This window comes from Dermochelys coriacea, chromosome 11 (genome assembly GCF_009764565.3).
Source record: "Dermochelys coriacea isolate rDerCor1 chromosome 11, rDerCor1.pri.v4, whole genome shotgun sequence".
Lineage (NCBI taxonomy): Eukaryota > Metazoa > Chordata > Testudines > Dermochelyidae > Dermochelys > Dermochelys coriacea.
Window position 1 is genome coordinate 45,262,598 of NC_050078.2, and position 18,170 is coordinate 45,280,767.

General features: G+C 44.8%; 1 protein-coding gene across 1 annotated transcript in view; it reads right to left on the bottom strand.

Annotated features, from left to right (window-relative positions):
* The window catches only part of PDE11A (phosphodiesterase 11A), a 244,679-nt gene extending 234,475 nt beyond the window's left edge, over window positions 1–10,204 (bottom strand). Inside the window, 2 exon segments of the mRNA XM_038422222.2 lie at window positions 8,908–9,687; window positions 9,689–10,204. Of these exon segments, the coding sequence (XP_038278150.2) occupies window positions 8,908–9,687; window positions 9,689–9,715 (807 nt within the window). The 5' untranslated portion in view covers window positions 9,716–10,204.
* Window positions 10,205–18,170: the final 7,966 nt, after the last annotated feature.

Genomic DNA, 18,170 nt, shown 5'->3' on the forward strand with positions numbered 1-18,170 from the left:
ATAAACTTATCGAGTTTAATCTTAAAGCCAGATAGATCTTTTGCCCCCACTGCTTTCCTTGGAAGGCTATTCCAAAACTTCACTCCTCTGATGGTTAGAAACCTTCATCTAATTTCAAGTCTAAACTTCCTGGTGGCCAGCTTATATCAATTTGTTCCTGTGTCCACATTGGTACTGAGCTTAAATAATTCCTCTCCCTCTCCTGCATTTATCCCTCTGATATATTTATAGAGTGCAATCATATCTCCCCTCAACCTTCTTTTAGTTAGGCTAAACAAGCCAAGCTCCTTGAGTCTCCTTTCATAAGACAAGTTTTCCATTCCTCGGATCATCCTAGTAGCCCTTCTCTATACCTGTTCCAGTTTGAATTCATCCTTCTTAAACATGGGAGACCAGAACTGCACACAGTATTCCAGGTGAGGTCTCACCAGTGCCTTGTATAACGGTACTAAAACCTCCTTATCCCTACTGGAAATACCTCTCCTGATGCATCCCAAGACCGCATTAGCTTTTTTCACTGCCATATCACATTGGCAGCTCATATCAACCAATACTCCAAGGTCCTTCTCCTCCTCTGTTGCTTCTAATTGATGCATCCCCAGCTTATAACTAAAATTCTTGTTGTTAATCCCTAAATGCATAACCTTACACTTCTAACGATTAAATTTCATCCTATTACTATTACTCCAGTTTACAAGGTCATCCAGATCCTCCTGTATGATATCCCGGTCCTTCTCTAAATTGGCAATATCTCCCAGCTTTGTATCATCTGCAAACTTTATTAGCACACTCCCACTTTTTGTGCCGAGGTCAGTAATAAAAAGATTAAATAAGATTGGTCCCAAAACTGATCCTTGAGGAACTCCACTGGTAACCTCCCTCCAGCCTGACAGTTCACCTTTCAGTAGGACCCGCTGTAGTCTCCCCTTTAACCAATTCCTTATCCACCTTTCAATGTTCATATTGATCCCCATCTTTTCCAATTTAATTAATAATTCCCCATGTGGCATGGTATCAAACGCCTTACAGAAGTCTAGGTAAATTAGATCCACTGAGTTTCCTTTGTCTAAAAAATCTATTACTTTCTCAAAAAAGGAGATCAGGTTGGTTTGGCACGATCTACTTTTTGTAAAACCATGTTGTATTTTGGCCCATTTACTGTTGACTTCAATGTCCTTAACTACTTTCTCCTTCAAAATTTTTTCCAAGACCTTGCATACAGATGTCAAACTAACTGTCCTGTGGTTACCCAGATCAGTTTTTTTCCCTTTCTTAAAAATAGGAACTATGTTAGCAATTCTCCAATCATATGGTACAACTCCTGAGTTTACAGATTCATTAAAAATTCTTGCTAATGGGCTTGCAATTTCGGGTGCCAATTCCTTTAATATTCTTGGATGAAGATTATCTGGACCCCCCCGACTTAGTCCCATTAAGCTGTTTGAGTTTTGCTTCTACCTCAGATATGGTAATATCTACCTCCATATCCTCATTCCCATTTGTCATGCTACCATTATCCCTAGGATCCTCTTTAGCCTTATTAAAAACTGAGGCAAAGTATTTGTTTAGATTTTGGGCCATGCCTAGATTATCCTTAACCTCCACTCCATCCTCAGTGTTTAGTGGTCCCACTTCTTCTCTCTTTGTTTTCTTCTTATTTATATGGCTATAGAACCTTTTACTATTGGTTTTAATTCCCTTTGCAAGGTCCAACTCTACTTGACTTTTAGCCTGTCTCACTTTATCCCTACATGTTCTGACCTCAATAAGGTAGCTTTCCTTGCTCCCATCTTCCACTCCCTGTATGCTTTCTGCTTTTTCTTAATCACCTCTCTGAGGTGCTTGCTCATTCAGCTTGGTCTACAACTCCTGCCTATGAATTTTTTCCCCTTTCTTGGGATGCAGGCTTCCGATAGCTTCTGCAGCTTTGATTTAAAGTAATCCCAGGCCTCCTCTATCTTTAGATCCATAAATTCTTCAGTCCAATCCACTTCCCTAACTAATTTCCTTAATTTTTGAAAGTCAGCCCTTTTGAAATCAAAAACCCTAGTTGCAGATTTATTTTTGTTAATCCTTCCATTCAGTTTGAACTGAATTAGCTCATGATCACTTGAACCAAGATTATCCCCTACAACCATTTCTTCTATAAGGTCCTCACTACTCCCCAAAACCAAATCTAAAACGGCAACCCCTCTAGTCGGTTCAGCAACTACTTGATGAAGGAATCCATCAGCTATCGCACCCAGGAAAATCTGAGCCCTATTATTATTACTAGCACTGGTCCTCCAGTCTATATCTGGGAAGTTAAAGTCTCTCATGATCATGCAGTGTCCATTAGTATTTATTTTATTAAAAACATTAAAAAGGGCTCTATCCATATCCAAATTAGATCCCGGCGGTCTATAGCACACCCCAAGCACTATCCCAGGGGAGGCTCTACTAGCTTTCTTCCCCAATGTAATTTTTGCCCAGACGGACTCTGTCTTATCCATTCCATCGCTTCTTATTTCTTTACATTCTACCTCATCATTGATATACAATGCTACTCCACCACCTTTACCTTTATTTCGGTCTTTCCTAAACAGCACATACCCTTCAATACCTGTAGTCCAGTCATGACTACTATTCCACCATGTTTCTGTTATCCCTATAATATCTGGTTTCACTTCCTGCACCAGTAGCTCTAGTTCCTCCATTTTGTTACCTAGGCTCCTTGCATTGGTAAATTTAATTTAAATTTAAATTTAAAATGCTGCTCTGCTTGCTGACGTACAAAAGTTGGGGTAAAATGGAAATAATCCATAAATAAGGACCAAAAGCAGTAAAACACTCTAATGAAAAAGGACCATGTCTTGAAAATCGATAACTTTAAGCTACCTAAGTTAAATACTTTAAACAAATGATTAAAGATGAATTCTATATACCTGCTGTCTATGTATTTATAATGCACTCATTACTCTAGTAGCTGAGCACAAATACTGCACCTTTATGATGTACTATGATGGCCTCACAGCATTTTTTTCTTTTTTTTTCCTCCTTGTTTTTCACATTAAAAATACAGGTCAAGACTTCCTTGTTGTTGCTCTAGACCCTGTTGAGGGAACTGGAGTGGGATAACCTGAAATCTGAGCTGTAGCTTTCCCTGTATTCAGCTGATGAGAGAAGGGATGCTGAATCTCAGGACTTATCCACATACACAAGATGTACTGGTGTAGTTAAAGTGGTACAACCCTCCCAACCCCCTATAGTGGACAAACTTATATCCAGGTTCTGAACATGTCACGCAAAGTGGTAAGCACCCTCAACTCTCAATGAAAACAACAAATTGCAGGAGTTTAGTACTTAGCAGGATTGGGTCCAAATTTCCTTATTGATTAATATTAATCTGCTTCTTAAAACATTCTCATTTAAGAGACATTGCAATTTTAGAATGAAGATTTTTCCATTGAGAATCAGTGATGTTCCAAAAAATTACACTACCTACTTTTTGTTCCAGTTGGAGTAAGTGTCAAAGAAATACACGGATAGTGAGAGGCATTACTAGAGTAGTCCTGCTGAGTCTTATTGATGGAAGAAGCCCCATATGTCAATGGCCAGTGTACACACATTTTTTTAAACTAAATCTGATAAATTCCTGTTTGCAAATCAGTTGGATTATTTATGAATAACAGTTGCAAGACTGGACTCTTAAACTAAAACAAAGGATGTATTTCCAATAATATCTGCACTTCATCCAAGTTTAAAATTTTCATTAGCACAAACTTTCTAATAACAATTTATCTTTATAAATGACTTAGCACAAAATTATAATGCATTCAGTTTTTCTGCTATTGTACATTTCTAAAGGCTTGTTTTAAGCTGAAATATGTGACATTTCACTTTAATTAAAAATGCCTTTTATCTTACAAGGAAATGTAATGAAGAAATGAAATGAAATGAAATAATAGAACTGAACATGCGACATCTAGAATCTAAGGTACATGACATTCATCAGCAGAAATTTCCTGCTTTCATACGCTGAATGTTTTTCATTCTCTGCTAGCCTCAGAAATGTTTGTTTAATGACTCTTAAACTTCATAAATCATTACCTTGGGGAAATAGAGCCAATTAGTTATTTAATATTAATAAAAATTGATTACTATTCAATCTTCAAATTTATAATTAATTCTGGTCCTGATCTCGCAAAGTAAGTACCGTATATAAGTAGTCTTATTGACTTCAATGGGACTGCTTGCATGAGTAAAGGTTTGTAAGATCCAGCCCAATAACCTAACTGTCACCAGATTCACTATTAAGGCCTCAAGCTATTATTTGATTTCATGACTATTCCACTTCAGAAAAAGGCATTTTGTAACAAAAATATCATATCCTCTTTGAAAACACCATGTAAGTCATTACAAACTATTTAAACCAGTGGCGCTCTGTATGGGCACAGGGGACCTATCTCCATACATCACAGTGCAGGGTTGGGATCTAAAATTTGAGGGCCCAATCTTACATGATGAGCACTCTTAACTCCCTGTGACTTCAGTGGAAGTTGAAGGCACTCTGTTTGTAATAAGAGCCCAATCCAATTTCCTCTGAAATTAATGGAATGACTTCCCAGTGATTTCAATGGGAGTTTAATCAGGCCCTGTGGAAGTAAAAGCAATGGTTGACACATTGAATGATAAACCGCCTAAATCTTGTTAATTTCTTGTTAATTAAATTCACTTATCTGTAAACCAGTTGAATGTTAGGGGAATATTTTTGTCTCTTTAACTTGCTTTATGATGTTCTGAAACACAATCTTTAAATGAAATTAAAGGTATTTGTTTACCTAATATCTTTCAATATTTCTTTGACTTCACTGTGGTCAATCACTAATATAAAAAAGGAATGCTACTCTGTCATCCTTTTTTCCTACATCTGTCAGCCTGACAAAGCTATCTGCTGATGTTTTTTTCACTTCACAGCTGATCAAACACCTTCATCATTAACACTGACTAATCATATCACATTTTTATTAGTTTTTAAAGTACTGTATTATGAGCACTAACAATGATCTGAAAGCACTAGCAATGATCTGAAAGGGAACATCTGTCACTTGTCTTTGCACTTGTATCTGAGCCTCTTTAGGGGTCTTTATTCTTGCTAGTATTAAATAGAGTAGATCTCCTTTTGCTTTAATAATATGTAATGGTCACAAGCCTGCCAGGTACAAGAAAATAAATTGCATTAAAACAGAACCACACTGGTTAATCAAAAGAGAAGCCAGATCCTCAATTCTATTCTCAGACAAAACCCTCAATGAAGCCAGAAACTGAAGCTTCTGATGCCAAAGCTGATCAGAAGTAACTCCACTGAAGTCAATGATAGTTGCAACAGTGTAAACCTGATGTAAATAAGGGGAGAACAGGGCCCAAGACTCCACCCTCTTCCCCAATAACAATATATTGGTTGGTTTAAGCACATAGAGAAGTGTATTAGGTATAAACTTTTAGTCTGACTACAATGAACAGAAGCCAGCCATAAGAAATAGAATGTAAAATAAATATTGATTGGTCAGTTAATAGAATATGCCTTGATTATTTTTCTCCGTTTTCTGCCATGAACAAATAAATCTAATAAAGTAATTGAGCTCTTTCAAGGAAAAAGGGCAAGGGAGTCTGAAATGGTCTAGTTTCAGAGTAGCAGCCGTATTAGTCTGTATTCGCAAAAAGAAAAGGAGTACTTGTGGCACCTTAGAGACTAACCAATTTATTAGAGCATAAGCTTTCGTGAGCTACAGCTCACTTCATCGGATGCATTTGGTGGAAAAAAACAGAGGGGAGATTGCTGTTTTTTCCACCACATGCATCCGATGAAGTGAGCTGTAGCTCAAGAAAGCTTATGCTCTAATAAATTGGTTAGTCTCTAAGGTGCCACAAGTACTCCTTTTCTTTTTGTGAAATGGTCTAGTCCCTCATCCCTAGGAAACTCCATGCCACACCAGTGGACCCCTCACCTCCTGCAAGGAAAGCACCTGGAGCTGTCCAGAGACTCCATGAACCCAGAGACGACAGATGACATAGTGAGGGGCAGACCCTGGCACTAGCAAACTCCAGTACCTTTAGATACTATAGACACTTAGTACTACTGAGGGAATCTCCTGGCTGGCTACTTCTTGCTTTAATCTCTTTATGTTGCAGCCATCTCATAGTCAGCCCACTGTCAATGATTGGGAAATAAGATAGGGAGACGGCAGGCAGGGGGGAGGGATGAGGATGATGTTTTAGAGGGGAGGGATGGATCAGAAACAGAGGGGGAAAGGGAGCAAATAATGGGGAGAGAAAAGAAGAAATATGATTTTATCAGATGTGTGCCAAAATTTGGCCTCAGTCACTTTGTTTTATATGTTACATCCCTTTCTCTTAACCTCTGTCCTTTCTCTCTCTCTCTTTAGTTTGTAAAGTCTTGGGGGCAGAGACCTAGCTCAACTTATGCATCTAAGGTGCCTACCACACTTTTGGGTCCTTGATGAATAATAAATAGTATCACTCAAAACTCAAAAATTCATCCTGACAGGCCTGTATTTTAAAAAACGCTGTTCTAATCTCCAGACTTCTCCCTGCATGGTTCAGGAACAAGTGTTAATTTTTGTTTGTGTGTTTGCTTTTTATTATTCTAGGACAAGATTAGACAGCGGGGAGGGACAGCTCAGTGGTTTGAGCATTGGCATGCTAAACCCAGGGTTGTGAGTTCAATCCTTGAGGGGACCATTTAGGGATCTGTGGCAAAAATTGGGGATTGGTCCTGCTTTGAGCAGGGGGTTGGACTAGATGACCTCCTGAGGTCCATTCCAACTATGATTGGGCAAATGTTTATCATCAAGCAGTTAAAATATTTAAGCTATGAAGATATATATTTATTTCTCAATCCTATATAGCTCTCCATGACCTAATTGGGTGAGAGAGACCTGTTTTACATGTAACAGAAAGGAAAAGTAAACAAAAAGAAACGTAGGAAACCTAAAAGTGTGTGTGTGTGTGTAAGTGGGTAAAAGTTGATCTAAACTCAGAAAGCTCAAGGTGAAATCCTGGCCCTACCCATGTCAATGGGACATGGAAGTTTTGCCATCACCTTCATAGAGGTCAGGATTTCATCCTCAGAGTTCAAAGTGAGTAATCTGAAGTGGTGGAGAAAGTCCTTGTAAGGGGAGATGGGAGTTGTTACCTTGTTCTCAGAAACAGGTTTGGAAATCTGTGGTGGTCCAGAGGGGCACATGCAAAGGCTTTTCAGAAATATTTTATCTTTAGATTAGTTTAATAGTAACCAGGAAGAGAAGATTAACTCAGCAGTGATAGAGAATAAGGATAATAATAATTTGCACTTTTATAGCAACTTTCATTAGAGGTTCTCAAAGTACTCTGCAAAGTGAATCAAGCCTTAAAACAACCCTGTGATGTGAAGTATAGAAATATAACAGTACTCATTTACAGCCAGTTAACCTAGCCTTATCAGCCATTCCGAATTTTGTGGATCTGTTCTAATTTTACTTGAGCAATCTCATGCCTTGCAAGTAATGCCTAGGAGGGATCTAGGCATTACTTGCAAGGCATGAGATTGCTCAAGTAAAATTAGAACAGATCCACAAAATTCGGAATGGCTGATAAGGCTAGGTTAACTGGCTGTAAAATGAGTACTGTTATATTTCTATACTTCACATCACACAGTTGTTTAAAAGAAGTTATCTGTAGTGGTTGCCAAAGTAGGGTTTGTGGATGGCAGAGGGGCTTGTGTTCTTCCAGGATGGTCCATGTCAGCACCCTCTCCCCATGGCTGTGGTGTTAAGGGCGCAGTGTAGCCTGTGACAGACTGACAATGTCCTGTAGGATTCTGGGCAAACCTTATGGAACTAAATTAAATCTTACTGAATTAGGTTTAGTACCTTTGGGGGACAGTTGTATTAAAAATGAAATTGTGCGCATGTGTGTGTACATTGCGTGCAATGCCTCCAGGAGGAGGGAGTTGCTAATGTAATTCCTCTAGCTATCAGCCCTTTGAAACCATCTCTAGGGAGAGGTACACAAATACTAGTTCAGACTGGATTTGCCAGAGCCCAACAGACAGAGAAAGGATTTTTGAATAAATGGCTTGGTTTTAAACAGGCTCATAGCTTTCTTCCTGATCCAGCATATTTCTATACTTCACATCACAGGGTTGTTTTAAGGCTTGATTCACTTTGCAAAGTACTTTAAGAACCTCTAATGAAAGTTGCTATAAAAATGCAAATTATTATTATCCTTATTCTCTATCACTGCTGAGTTAATTTTCCCTTCCTGGTTACTACTCAACCAGTGGTTCCCAAAATCAGCTTCAGTAGCTACAAGCCATCATCATAATACGTTATATCATGACACTGATGCAATCTCACTTTGCACTGCTGTAGTAATGTTAGTAGTTTGAATGCACGGTGACTGTCCCCAACCAAAGAGGAAAACTCAAAAGGTGGGTAAGCTAAGATCCAGTGTGGTTAAGTGGCTTGCCCTAGCCAGGGCCTGGCAGAGCCACCACCCAGAAACCCTGACATCTCACTGCCTATCAATTTGATTAAGAGCTCAGGGTGCTGGATAGGGAATGGGATTTCTCCCTAGTGTCAGCCTTAAACCTACGGTTACAAAACTTAATTCTTTCTAGGTTCCCCCCTCCTCCCAGGGCACACAGCCCATAGGTAGGGCAGCAGTAATGGGGCAGTGTGGCTGCCCTGCCCTGCTCCCCTTTTGGAAAGTCACACTGTTCCAGAAGCCAGGAAGCCTCACGCAGGTCCCCGCAAACTGAGGGGCACATGGCAGGCAGGCAGCTGCGCCTTGAGTCCCCACGGGTGGCCAGCACATGAGTTTCTGTGCCCAGAAACTCACAAGACCTATGGCTAGCCCTGGTCCTACCTGGTAAGCGTCTGGGATGTTGACTGTCTCCCCGTGCTCTGCCACGTAGCCGATGATGCCCTTGCCCCAGGGCACCTGCACCTCGTTGGAGTTCTCGGTGCTGCAGCAGGGCAGGAGTGGGGTGCCCGCGTGCACGTCGAAGAACTTGGACACCAGGCTCTTCTTGCCCGCCGCAGCTCCCTCCACCAGGAAGAGCGAGCTCCGGTCGGCCTCCACCATGAGGCAGACGAAGATGAGGATCTGGTAGCTGAGGCTGGTGAGGTCCAGGTCGTTGGAGATGTCCTTGACCAGCTCCAGGAAGAACTGGCGCTCGTTGTGCTCCTTGAGGTAGCGCTTGTAGTCCAGGGCGGTGGGCGGGTACTGGGGCAGGCTGACCCGGGACTCCAGCAGGGCGCTGAGGATGTGAGCCGTGGTCGGGGGCAAGGAGCTGGCTTTCCTGAGCAGGGCCCTTCTCCGCATGCTGCTGAGGGGCTCCTGGGCTCGGGCGTGCACGTGCTCGTCGTAGGTCAGGTTGACGTGGATGGCCTTGGACCTGGCGAAGCTCTGCCTCAGCTCCTTCTGGGAGGCCCTTCGCTGCAGCCCGCCCGCCGCGCTGGCCTCCCCGGGGCCACTGCTGGCCCAGCTGCTGGCGGGGCCCAGACTGGGGCTGCCGCTGCTTCGCCGGGCTTCAGGGCCGCCGGCGGCGCTGCCGGTGCCGGCAGGCGCTGCGGCGAGCGACTTCCTCCTCTTCAGCCACTTCTCCACCAGCTCCGGGTGCCGGTCCAGGAAACTTTCCACCCGCAGCGAAGTCCAGGCTGCCAGCTGACATGGTCCCCGGGCTCCAGCGCCGCCGCCGCCGCCTCCCACCACCGGCTCCGCTCCCAGCTTGGGACCGCTCCCGAAACGGCTTCGAACTATTTCCCACCCCGATGAACCATGGCAGGAGGGAGAGGAGATCACCCGGCTTCCCAGCCCGCTTTAGCCGTAGGAAGCGGTCCCTCCTTCAGCGGTGGGGACTCTGCCCAGCAGTGGGGGAGCAACGTTTGCCTGACTTTCCGCCCTCGGCCAGGCTGGCCCGCCTCCTCCTCCTCTTTTATCGCCTCCTGCTCCTCCTCCACCTGGCCGCTGCTCTCTGGCCCGCGGTTCTCCTTGCCCTCCCCTAGCCGCTCCCTGGTCTGGCGCTTGCTTTTGGGCCAGGTCCTCCTGCTCCCCCCACTTCCTCTGGGAAAGGTGCTGCCGCGGCTTCCCCGGGATGCACTGATCTGAAAGCGCTTTTGCAAACCCTTCCGCGAACCGCTGCTGCTGCAAGCGGCGGCTCCTGCGTAACCCAGCCGGCAGAGCACTGAGGGCGGGAGTGGGAAGGGAGGGAAGAACGCGTGAGTCGAGAGGGGAGGAGGGGGCAGGAAGAGCAAGTGGCGATACCAGGGCCACAGTCAGCAGCGTGGATACTCACTAGAGCGAGCGGCGCGGAGTGACTGAGGTTATGCCGGGTGCCCCTCTTCTCCTCCCTAGTGGATCACGAACACCAGTCCTTTGCGGGAGCGACACGAAAGGAGCCTTGCATTGTGAATAGTTCAAACTAAGAAAGAGAGCTCAGGGCAGTCAGTCCTGTCATCCAAAAATGCAGACCGGGTGCGGGGAGTGGGGGAGGATTTGTGGGCATGTTTGTGTGCTAGAAAAATGTGTGGGTGTGAATGTTTATGCGAGGGCATATTGGTAAGTGCACATATGTGGGATATAAATATTGCTTTTCTATTCATATAAATTATGATGATGTTTGTATTCGTTGAACAGTGAATCATATTTCCTTCAAAAAAACCCTTCTGTATTTGACTTGACTATGCCTGAAAAAGATACTCGCACTCTATACCTAACGAAACGAACTGTCCACGCCCAGAGTGCCTTGTGCATCGTTAATGGTATTTTCCTTATTGGCTTTCTGCAAACACAGCCAGCGAATGTAGAATGGGAGGACGTGAGTGCCTCTGTGGGGAGCGCTTTGCTGTGGTCATTTCTGCCCGAGGGAGACTCAAGGAGGCGCACGTGGTCACCTTTCCACGGGAATGTGCGGCTCCGCGGAGCGTGTAGGAGCAGCAAATAGCACACGCGCCTCGTGTGCCTCCTTCTGCAGCATCAGCTGCCAGACAGACAGCCGAGCACAGCCACCGAGACAGACGGACGGGGGTTATTTTTACGGACACGCGGGGAAGCACATTTACTTGCTAAATTGATGCCTATGCATAAGTGATTGAAAACTACATAGTCATGGATCCCAACACGTGAATACAGCTTTCATCCGCTAACCGGGAGCTGATTGAAGGCGATTTCAAAAATTCACGAATGAGATTTTCACTTAAAAATACACCGCCAAATCCTTAATCAAATGAGGGGGGGAGAGAGAGGGAGAGACTTCAAACGCTGCCAGAAAACTAATCCCCACTGAGCAGCCTCCTCCAGAATGAGGACTTGAATTGTATGCGTATAAAGATGCACGCCAATGATGGAGACACGTGCACATGAGTGTGTGTGGAGGGGAGCAGGGGAGATTTCTGTGCCGTAAGATTTACCCTCCGCCCCCTTCTGCTGCAGACATCAGGGGGGTTAAAGCAGGCTCTCCGGAATGTGCAGGGGCTGTGACTGCCAGAAAGAGAAAAGAAATCACCTGTGCAGCGAAAGCATTGAAACAGACACAGGAATTTGCTTCTCGGTCTCTGACCCGGTGTCTGTCCTAGATCATGCTGCTTTTAGCACAGTGAGTGAAATCAGCTTGCCAGCGCCGTGTATTGTTCGGGTGTACTGCGCTCAGTGAAGTTTCATTCTGCCTTAGCTCCGTAGGATGCCGGCGTTTCATTGAGAAACCGCGCATCGTGAGCGGCAGAAACTTGTCAATCGAGAGCAAAGGCAATGGGAGGGCGTCTTCTGTGCGCAGGCGCGAAACAGAGCGGTGGGCGAGAGAGGTGCAGCTGAGCCGCTCTGATTTCCCGCATGCCCCTAAGCTTCGGTCTGGGTCTCCCTGCGGGGGGGGCGCCGGGGAGTCTACGCTGCAGCCCAGGGCCCGGGCAGGGGGTGCTGCTCAGGATTAGCTGCGGTCCTGTCACTGACCATGCTCAGACAGACCATCTTCTGAAGCCGCTGCCCGTATGCTCCTTGTTCAAAAGGGGGGCAGCGAGAGGGGTCGAATTGGTGGTGTGGGCAGCAATTGTGCCGAGGGCCCAAACTGTGTTCACAGGAAGGTAATAGGGATGGAGGGAGGGCGAAGGGAGAGGCAGATACACAGCATGGGGGACGGGTTGTAAGTGGAGATGGGCTGCGGATAATGGCAGGGGAAGGGGAAACTTTGGGAGAGGGAGGAGCAGGGGGGATAAAAGAAGTTATCTGCCGTGGTTGCCAAAGGAGGGTTTTGGGGTGGCAGAGGGGCTGTGTTCTTCCAGGATGGTCCATGTCAGCACCCTCTCCCCATGGCTGTGGTGTTAAGGGCAACAGTGTAGCCTGTGACAGACTGACAATGTCCTATAGGATTCTGGGCAAACCTTATGGAACTAAATTAAATCTTACTGAATTAGGTTTAGTACCTTTGGGGGACAATTGTATTAAAAATGAAATTGTGCGCATGTGTGTGTACATTGCGTGCAATGCCTCTAGGAGGAGGGGGTTGCTAATGTAATTCCTCTAGCTATCAGCTCTTTGAAGCCACCTCTAGGGAGAGGTACACAAATACTAGTTCAGACTGGATTTGACAGAGCCCAACAGACAGAGAAAGGATTTTTGAATAAATGGCTTGGTTTTAAACAGGCTCCTGGCTTTCTTCCCTGATCCCAGCAAATTGACGGGATGTCTGGACCACTGAGGGGAAATACAGGTCCAGTTACCCTGAATGTAGCCCAATGCCTAGAGCCCTGAGCTATGAAGCCTAAGCTGTTGAGGATATGTGCGCCAGGACACTTGGTTCAGTGTAATAATATTTACTTACACACATCACATCATCATAAAAAGTCATTATCTTCATACATGTTTTTGATGTTTCAAAGAATTCCGTGTCCTTTTTCATAGGAATAACGTCTGTATATAGCTTTTATAGCATTTCACAAATTGTCTTCTCTTTTGATTGCCGGAATTGGACTCATCTTAATTGACCCAGCTGATCACCCACCTATCAGTGTTTTGTAGTATAGCACTTTGTTTTTGTAATTTTCCTTTTTTATTCCTACAGTTTTAATTTCCCCCCATACCACAAGTTTACTCTTTCTTCAGTTTCCTTTGATCCTCCAGTGAGGATTGCCTTTCTCGACCAGTATTTTGCCTCTTTTTTTCCATGTCATCACTTTGTATGTAGAATTTACTTCTTAAATATTCACTGAGGATGCTATTCTATCTTATATGAAATCCCTCTCTAAAGCGTATGTCTATTGTGATTTTTACTGAATGTAGATATTAATTATTCACGAGTATGAAAAAAATCATGTGTCATGCACCAAAAAATTCTGACTTTATACATTCAGTTTGGTTTTCATTCTGACAAGTTTACTTTTTGGTCTGGCCATAATCAATACAGATATTTTAAAATCAAATATTTTGTTATTTCTTTGACATGGGCTCAGAAACCCATTTCTATTGCTGTATGACAGTATTTAAAATCATGTGGTCTATATTGAATGCAGGAGTTAACAGCTCCAGCAAACCCTGTTCAAAACAACGCTTGGTGGACTTATAAGCCATGCTGCCACAATGTTTAACCCTCTCTCTGTCCCCTCTCCCCTGCCGAGTGAGGACAAGGAATGTCCACAGACATTGATAAATTGAGACAAAGTTAATTGTTTGGTTTGTTTGCTGTAGGAAAATTATGTTGCTTGTTAAGATGTAGCCTGCACTCGTGTCACTGCCAATTGAACATTAACAGTAATGTGTGTGTATGTGGGACTATGAGGTCTTCTGCAAGTTGACATACAACTCACAATTTCACTTCATGTACTTATCCCTTTTATGGCTTATTTTACAGTATTGGTTTTTGCTTCAATGTTACATAAAAATGTCTATTTCATTTGCTGTCAAGTTTTTTTTCTCTCCAGTGAGTGGTGTTTTGATATGATTTTGGATATAGATCAACATTGCATTATTGATGCCATTTCAGGATGTATCCCTGACAAATGACAAAATCATTTCAAATAATCGTGCGCCTTACTCTTTTGTTTTCTATACACAATAGTGTAGTGAAACACATTCACTTACCTTACTGTTTTGTTTTTCAATGCACTGTAAATGGGTATATTGTCTAATCATTTACCGTAACTTATTTATTTACCTCTCACTGCAGTGTTGAGCATGGAACTGAACATTGACCAGTAAGGTATGTTAGTACCCCAAATACTCCGCTCATTTGCTTTGTGTACATCATCAAGTAAGATAAAGAATAGAAAAAGGCCTGTTACAATATCTCCAATGACTTTCCAGTTTCTGCTTGATCTTACTGGATGCATGACAGATAAAGAAGTGCAATGTGTATGTTACTCATGTACTTTTCTGTATTGACTTCATATTGCTTCTCCAGTTAGGCTCATAGCTATTGGTTGAGACTGTATTAATCACCATCAGGTATTCTCTTTTCAGTTGAGAACATGTCTTTTAGACGAATGGGCCACTTAACACCTCTCTGAGCTTGCAACTTGGAATTTTGAAACCCACCTTGGGTAGAAATCTGAGAATGAACTTTAAACATTTGGGGAAAATGCATTTTTGGCTCAGCTCTCGGATTCAAATCAAGCTGAAGACGGGAAAGGTAATAAGATCAGGCTGGTCAATGAGGAGCAAGGGATCTGCTGTTAAGCTAGGACCTAGTACCTGCACCACTTTGGATACTGGTGAGTCCATGCTACTCCATCTGTATTTTTAATCCCTCCATTAGGATAATGTTTGGTCCATTGTGGTGTATTTTAAGGACCTAGAAGAGAGATGGGAGGGAAGTATTGCCACTCCAGGGGTACACAACTTCTGGAATTTAGGCCCAGATTCTCAAAAGTACTTAGGCTCCTAACTTCCATTTGCCTTAGCTACTAATTATCTTCTTTAAATTGGGTTTCTGTCTCAGGTGAAGATGCAACAGGGCCAGACCTCAGGTAAGAATTTTCAATCCTTCACCTGACTTAGGTGGATCTATATGGAAAAGATAGGCTTTCACGCTGTTGGGCATTTGTGTAACTCCAGGGAATGGATATTTTATATGCTGAATCCAAATACCTGTACCACATTGGATACAGGCTTCAGATTTTTTTCTACCAGCAACTGAGGAGACCAACTGATCCCAAACTTCTTTGCTGTCTGACCCTGAAGTGTTGGAGGGAGCTGAGTACCTGAATTTTTTCTGAAGCTCTGAAGACATCCAGGTAATACACACTATTAGATTGAGAAATAATCTCTGAGAGGGGAAATGTGTTATATATATGCGCTTAAGTATAGAAATGTAAATGTTAACTTGATATTTTGTATTTAAATACGTGTAAGAGCAACTAAATGGGAGGGTAGGAGGTGGAAGAGTCTGTGTAAGGAATACCAGTAGAGTACCACCTGATAGCTTGTGTTTAAAATGTAGGTTTCAGAGTAGTAGCCGTGTTAGTCTGTATTTGCAAAAAGAAAAGGAGTACTTGTGGCACCTTCGAGACTAACAAATTTATAATTTGTTAGTCTCTAAGGTGCCACAAGTACTCCTTTTCTTTTTGTTTAAAATGTATTAAGTATTCTTTAAGCATGCATTTAAACATTTTGTTTACTAACATGATGTTTACACTGCAGAGTTTGGTTGATGCAAGTTATGTCAGCATACATTATATATCACTTGGTCATGTGCATACTTGGCTGCTTGCATCGGCACTAAACATAGTTACCAGGAGTGCTTGTGTCAATGCAAAGTGTGCTGCACCACCAGAAGGTATCCCAGTGTGATGTATGCTGCTGTTTGGCGCAATGCCTTTTGGGAAATTACACAATATGTTGGGAGATAGAAATGACTCACCCAGGGATCTCTCTGGGAGCGAAGCATCAAGTTCCCAGCATGCAACTTTCTCCATTCTATAATGCCATTCATAGCCCATAATTTTCACACTTTTAAAAAAAAAATCCCATAAACCCTCATGCCATTTTTCACTGTCCACCATCTCTCTCAGAAACATGGAAGCTTGCAGAGCTCTGCACTGTTCTCATGATAGTTGCAAATACAGGATGCACAATTCTCCTGTAATTGCAGATCCACAGAAAGTACTGCAACAATGGGTGATACGACAATTTCTTGAAGAATAGTTTTCTGAGGGACACAATGAAAAACAATTCAAGGTTGTTGGTGGCATTCACAGAGCAGCTGCAGATGGTGGCATGCTATTTCTAGACCTGAGAAAAGAACACTGACAGGTGGGATCGTATTGTAATGCAGATTTGGGATGATGAGCAGTGGCTATGCAACTTTTGGAAATGGAAGGCAATAGTTCTGGATGTGTGTGCCAAGCTCACCCCAATCCTCCAGCGCAGGGATACCAGAATGAGGGCTGTGTTGATAGTGGAAAAGTGAATAAAGATTTCACTCTGGAAGCTTGCAGTGCCAGATTGCTACAGCTCAGTGGGAAATCATTTTGGAGTAGGAAAACCCATGCAAGTGTGTAAGGTCATTAATCATACAATACTCCAGAGGACTGTGACTCTGGACAATGTGCAGGATATATTGGATGGATTTGCGGGAATGGGGTTTTCCAAACTGCAGTGAGGCATGCAAGACTTGTGAGAGGGACACAAAGGGGGCACCAGCTAAAGGGGAGGACGTGACCTCCCCACGTGATTCCTCCCCTCCCCTCTCCCAGTCCAGGGCCCCCACGCTCTCCCCATCCCCTCCCAATCCCATGTTACCTGGTGGGGAGGGCTCTGTCCTCCTGCTGCACTGGCTTGCCCTGGCTTGTTCGGCTGCTTTTCCTGGCAGTCAGGCCCCAAAGCCATTCCCAGATGCTGCCCAGTGCAGCACAGCAACTGCCTGGGAGAGTGCCTGGCTGTCATGGGCAGACAGTGACCTGGCAGTTGCGGGAGGCTAGTCCCTGGCCCCTCCCATTGTACCCAAGGCCCTGCCCCTCCCCATCTGTCTCCCCTCCCCTGCAGGAGCCCAGAGCACCCCCACCACAGCCTCCGGCCCCAGCGCTGGGTGGCCAGGGTGCAAGGCCCCAACCCCAGTGCATTGGGGGGGCAGCACTCTCAGCACCGATGCTCCAGATGGCGCAGCCAGCCCCAGTACGCTGGGCGGCATGGCCAGCCTCCTTGCAGCACAGCCCCAGCACCAGCCACCCTGACTCCCTGCGGGAGGCAGGCCAACCAGCCTGGGCGAGCCAAGCAGAGCGCTCTGGGAACTGCAGGAGGGGGCCTGGCCTGGGTGCAGAGTATGGGTGGGGCCACACTAGGCTGCTTGGGAAGGCATAGCCTACCCTTGCCTGCGATACCCACTGCCAATGCTGGCTGTGGTGGCAGCGGGCTGCCTCCCACCCAGGTAGGGTGACCATATGTCCCTATTTTATAGGGACAGTCCCGATATTTGGGACATTTTTCTCCTATAGGTGCCTATAACCCCCCACCCCCATCCCGATTTTTCACACTTGCTGTCTGGTCACCCTACGCCAGGGCTTGGCTTCTGGGACAATGGCTGAGCAAGTTGGAGGACCTCCCCCCCCGGCATGCTCAGATTTGGCTCCTGTCCCTGGAAGCTGAGCCTGGGCCAGGAATAGTGGCATTGGTGGCAGCCCGCTCCCTGCCCAGGCTCAGCTTCTGGGGAGCTGACTCTGAGCATGCTGGAATGGCAGGAGGGCTCCAACTCACTCAGCCTCTGTCCCTAGAAGCTGAGCCTGGTCAGGGGGCACCCTGCTGCTGCCGCAGCCAGGCACTCTCCCAGTCAGCCGCTGCCCTGCACCAGGCAGCATCCCAGGCAGTGTGGCTGGGAAGAGGAGAGGCTCTGGCCCCGCCTCTTCCCTTCCGGCTCTGGCCTCTCCCCTCGTGGGCTGGCTGCTGGAGAGGCCCTTGACCCTTTGTACCACGCCCATGAGTCACCCTTGCATGCACATCCCTATTTTTGGCATCAGCCCACATTGTCACAGAATAAATCAACAGAAAAGGGTACTTTTCTATGGTTATGCAAGTGTTTGGTGGATCACTAGGTTGCTTCACTCATATCAATGTGGGTTGGTCAGGGAAGGTGCATGAAGCTTTAAAAACACAGGACTGTTCAGAAAGTTGCAAGCAGATATATTTCCGACTGGTGGACTACCATT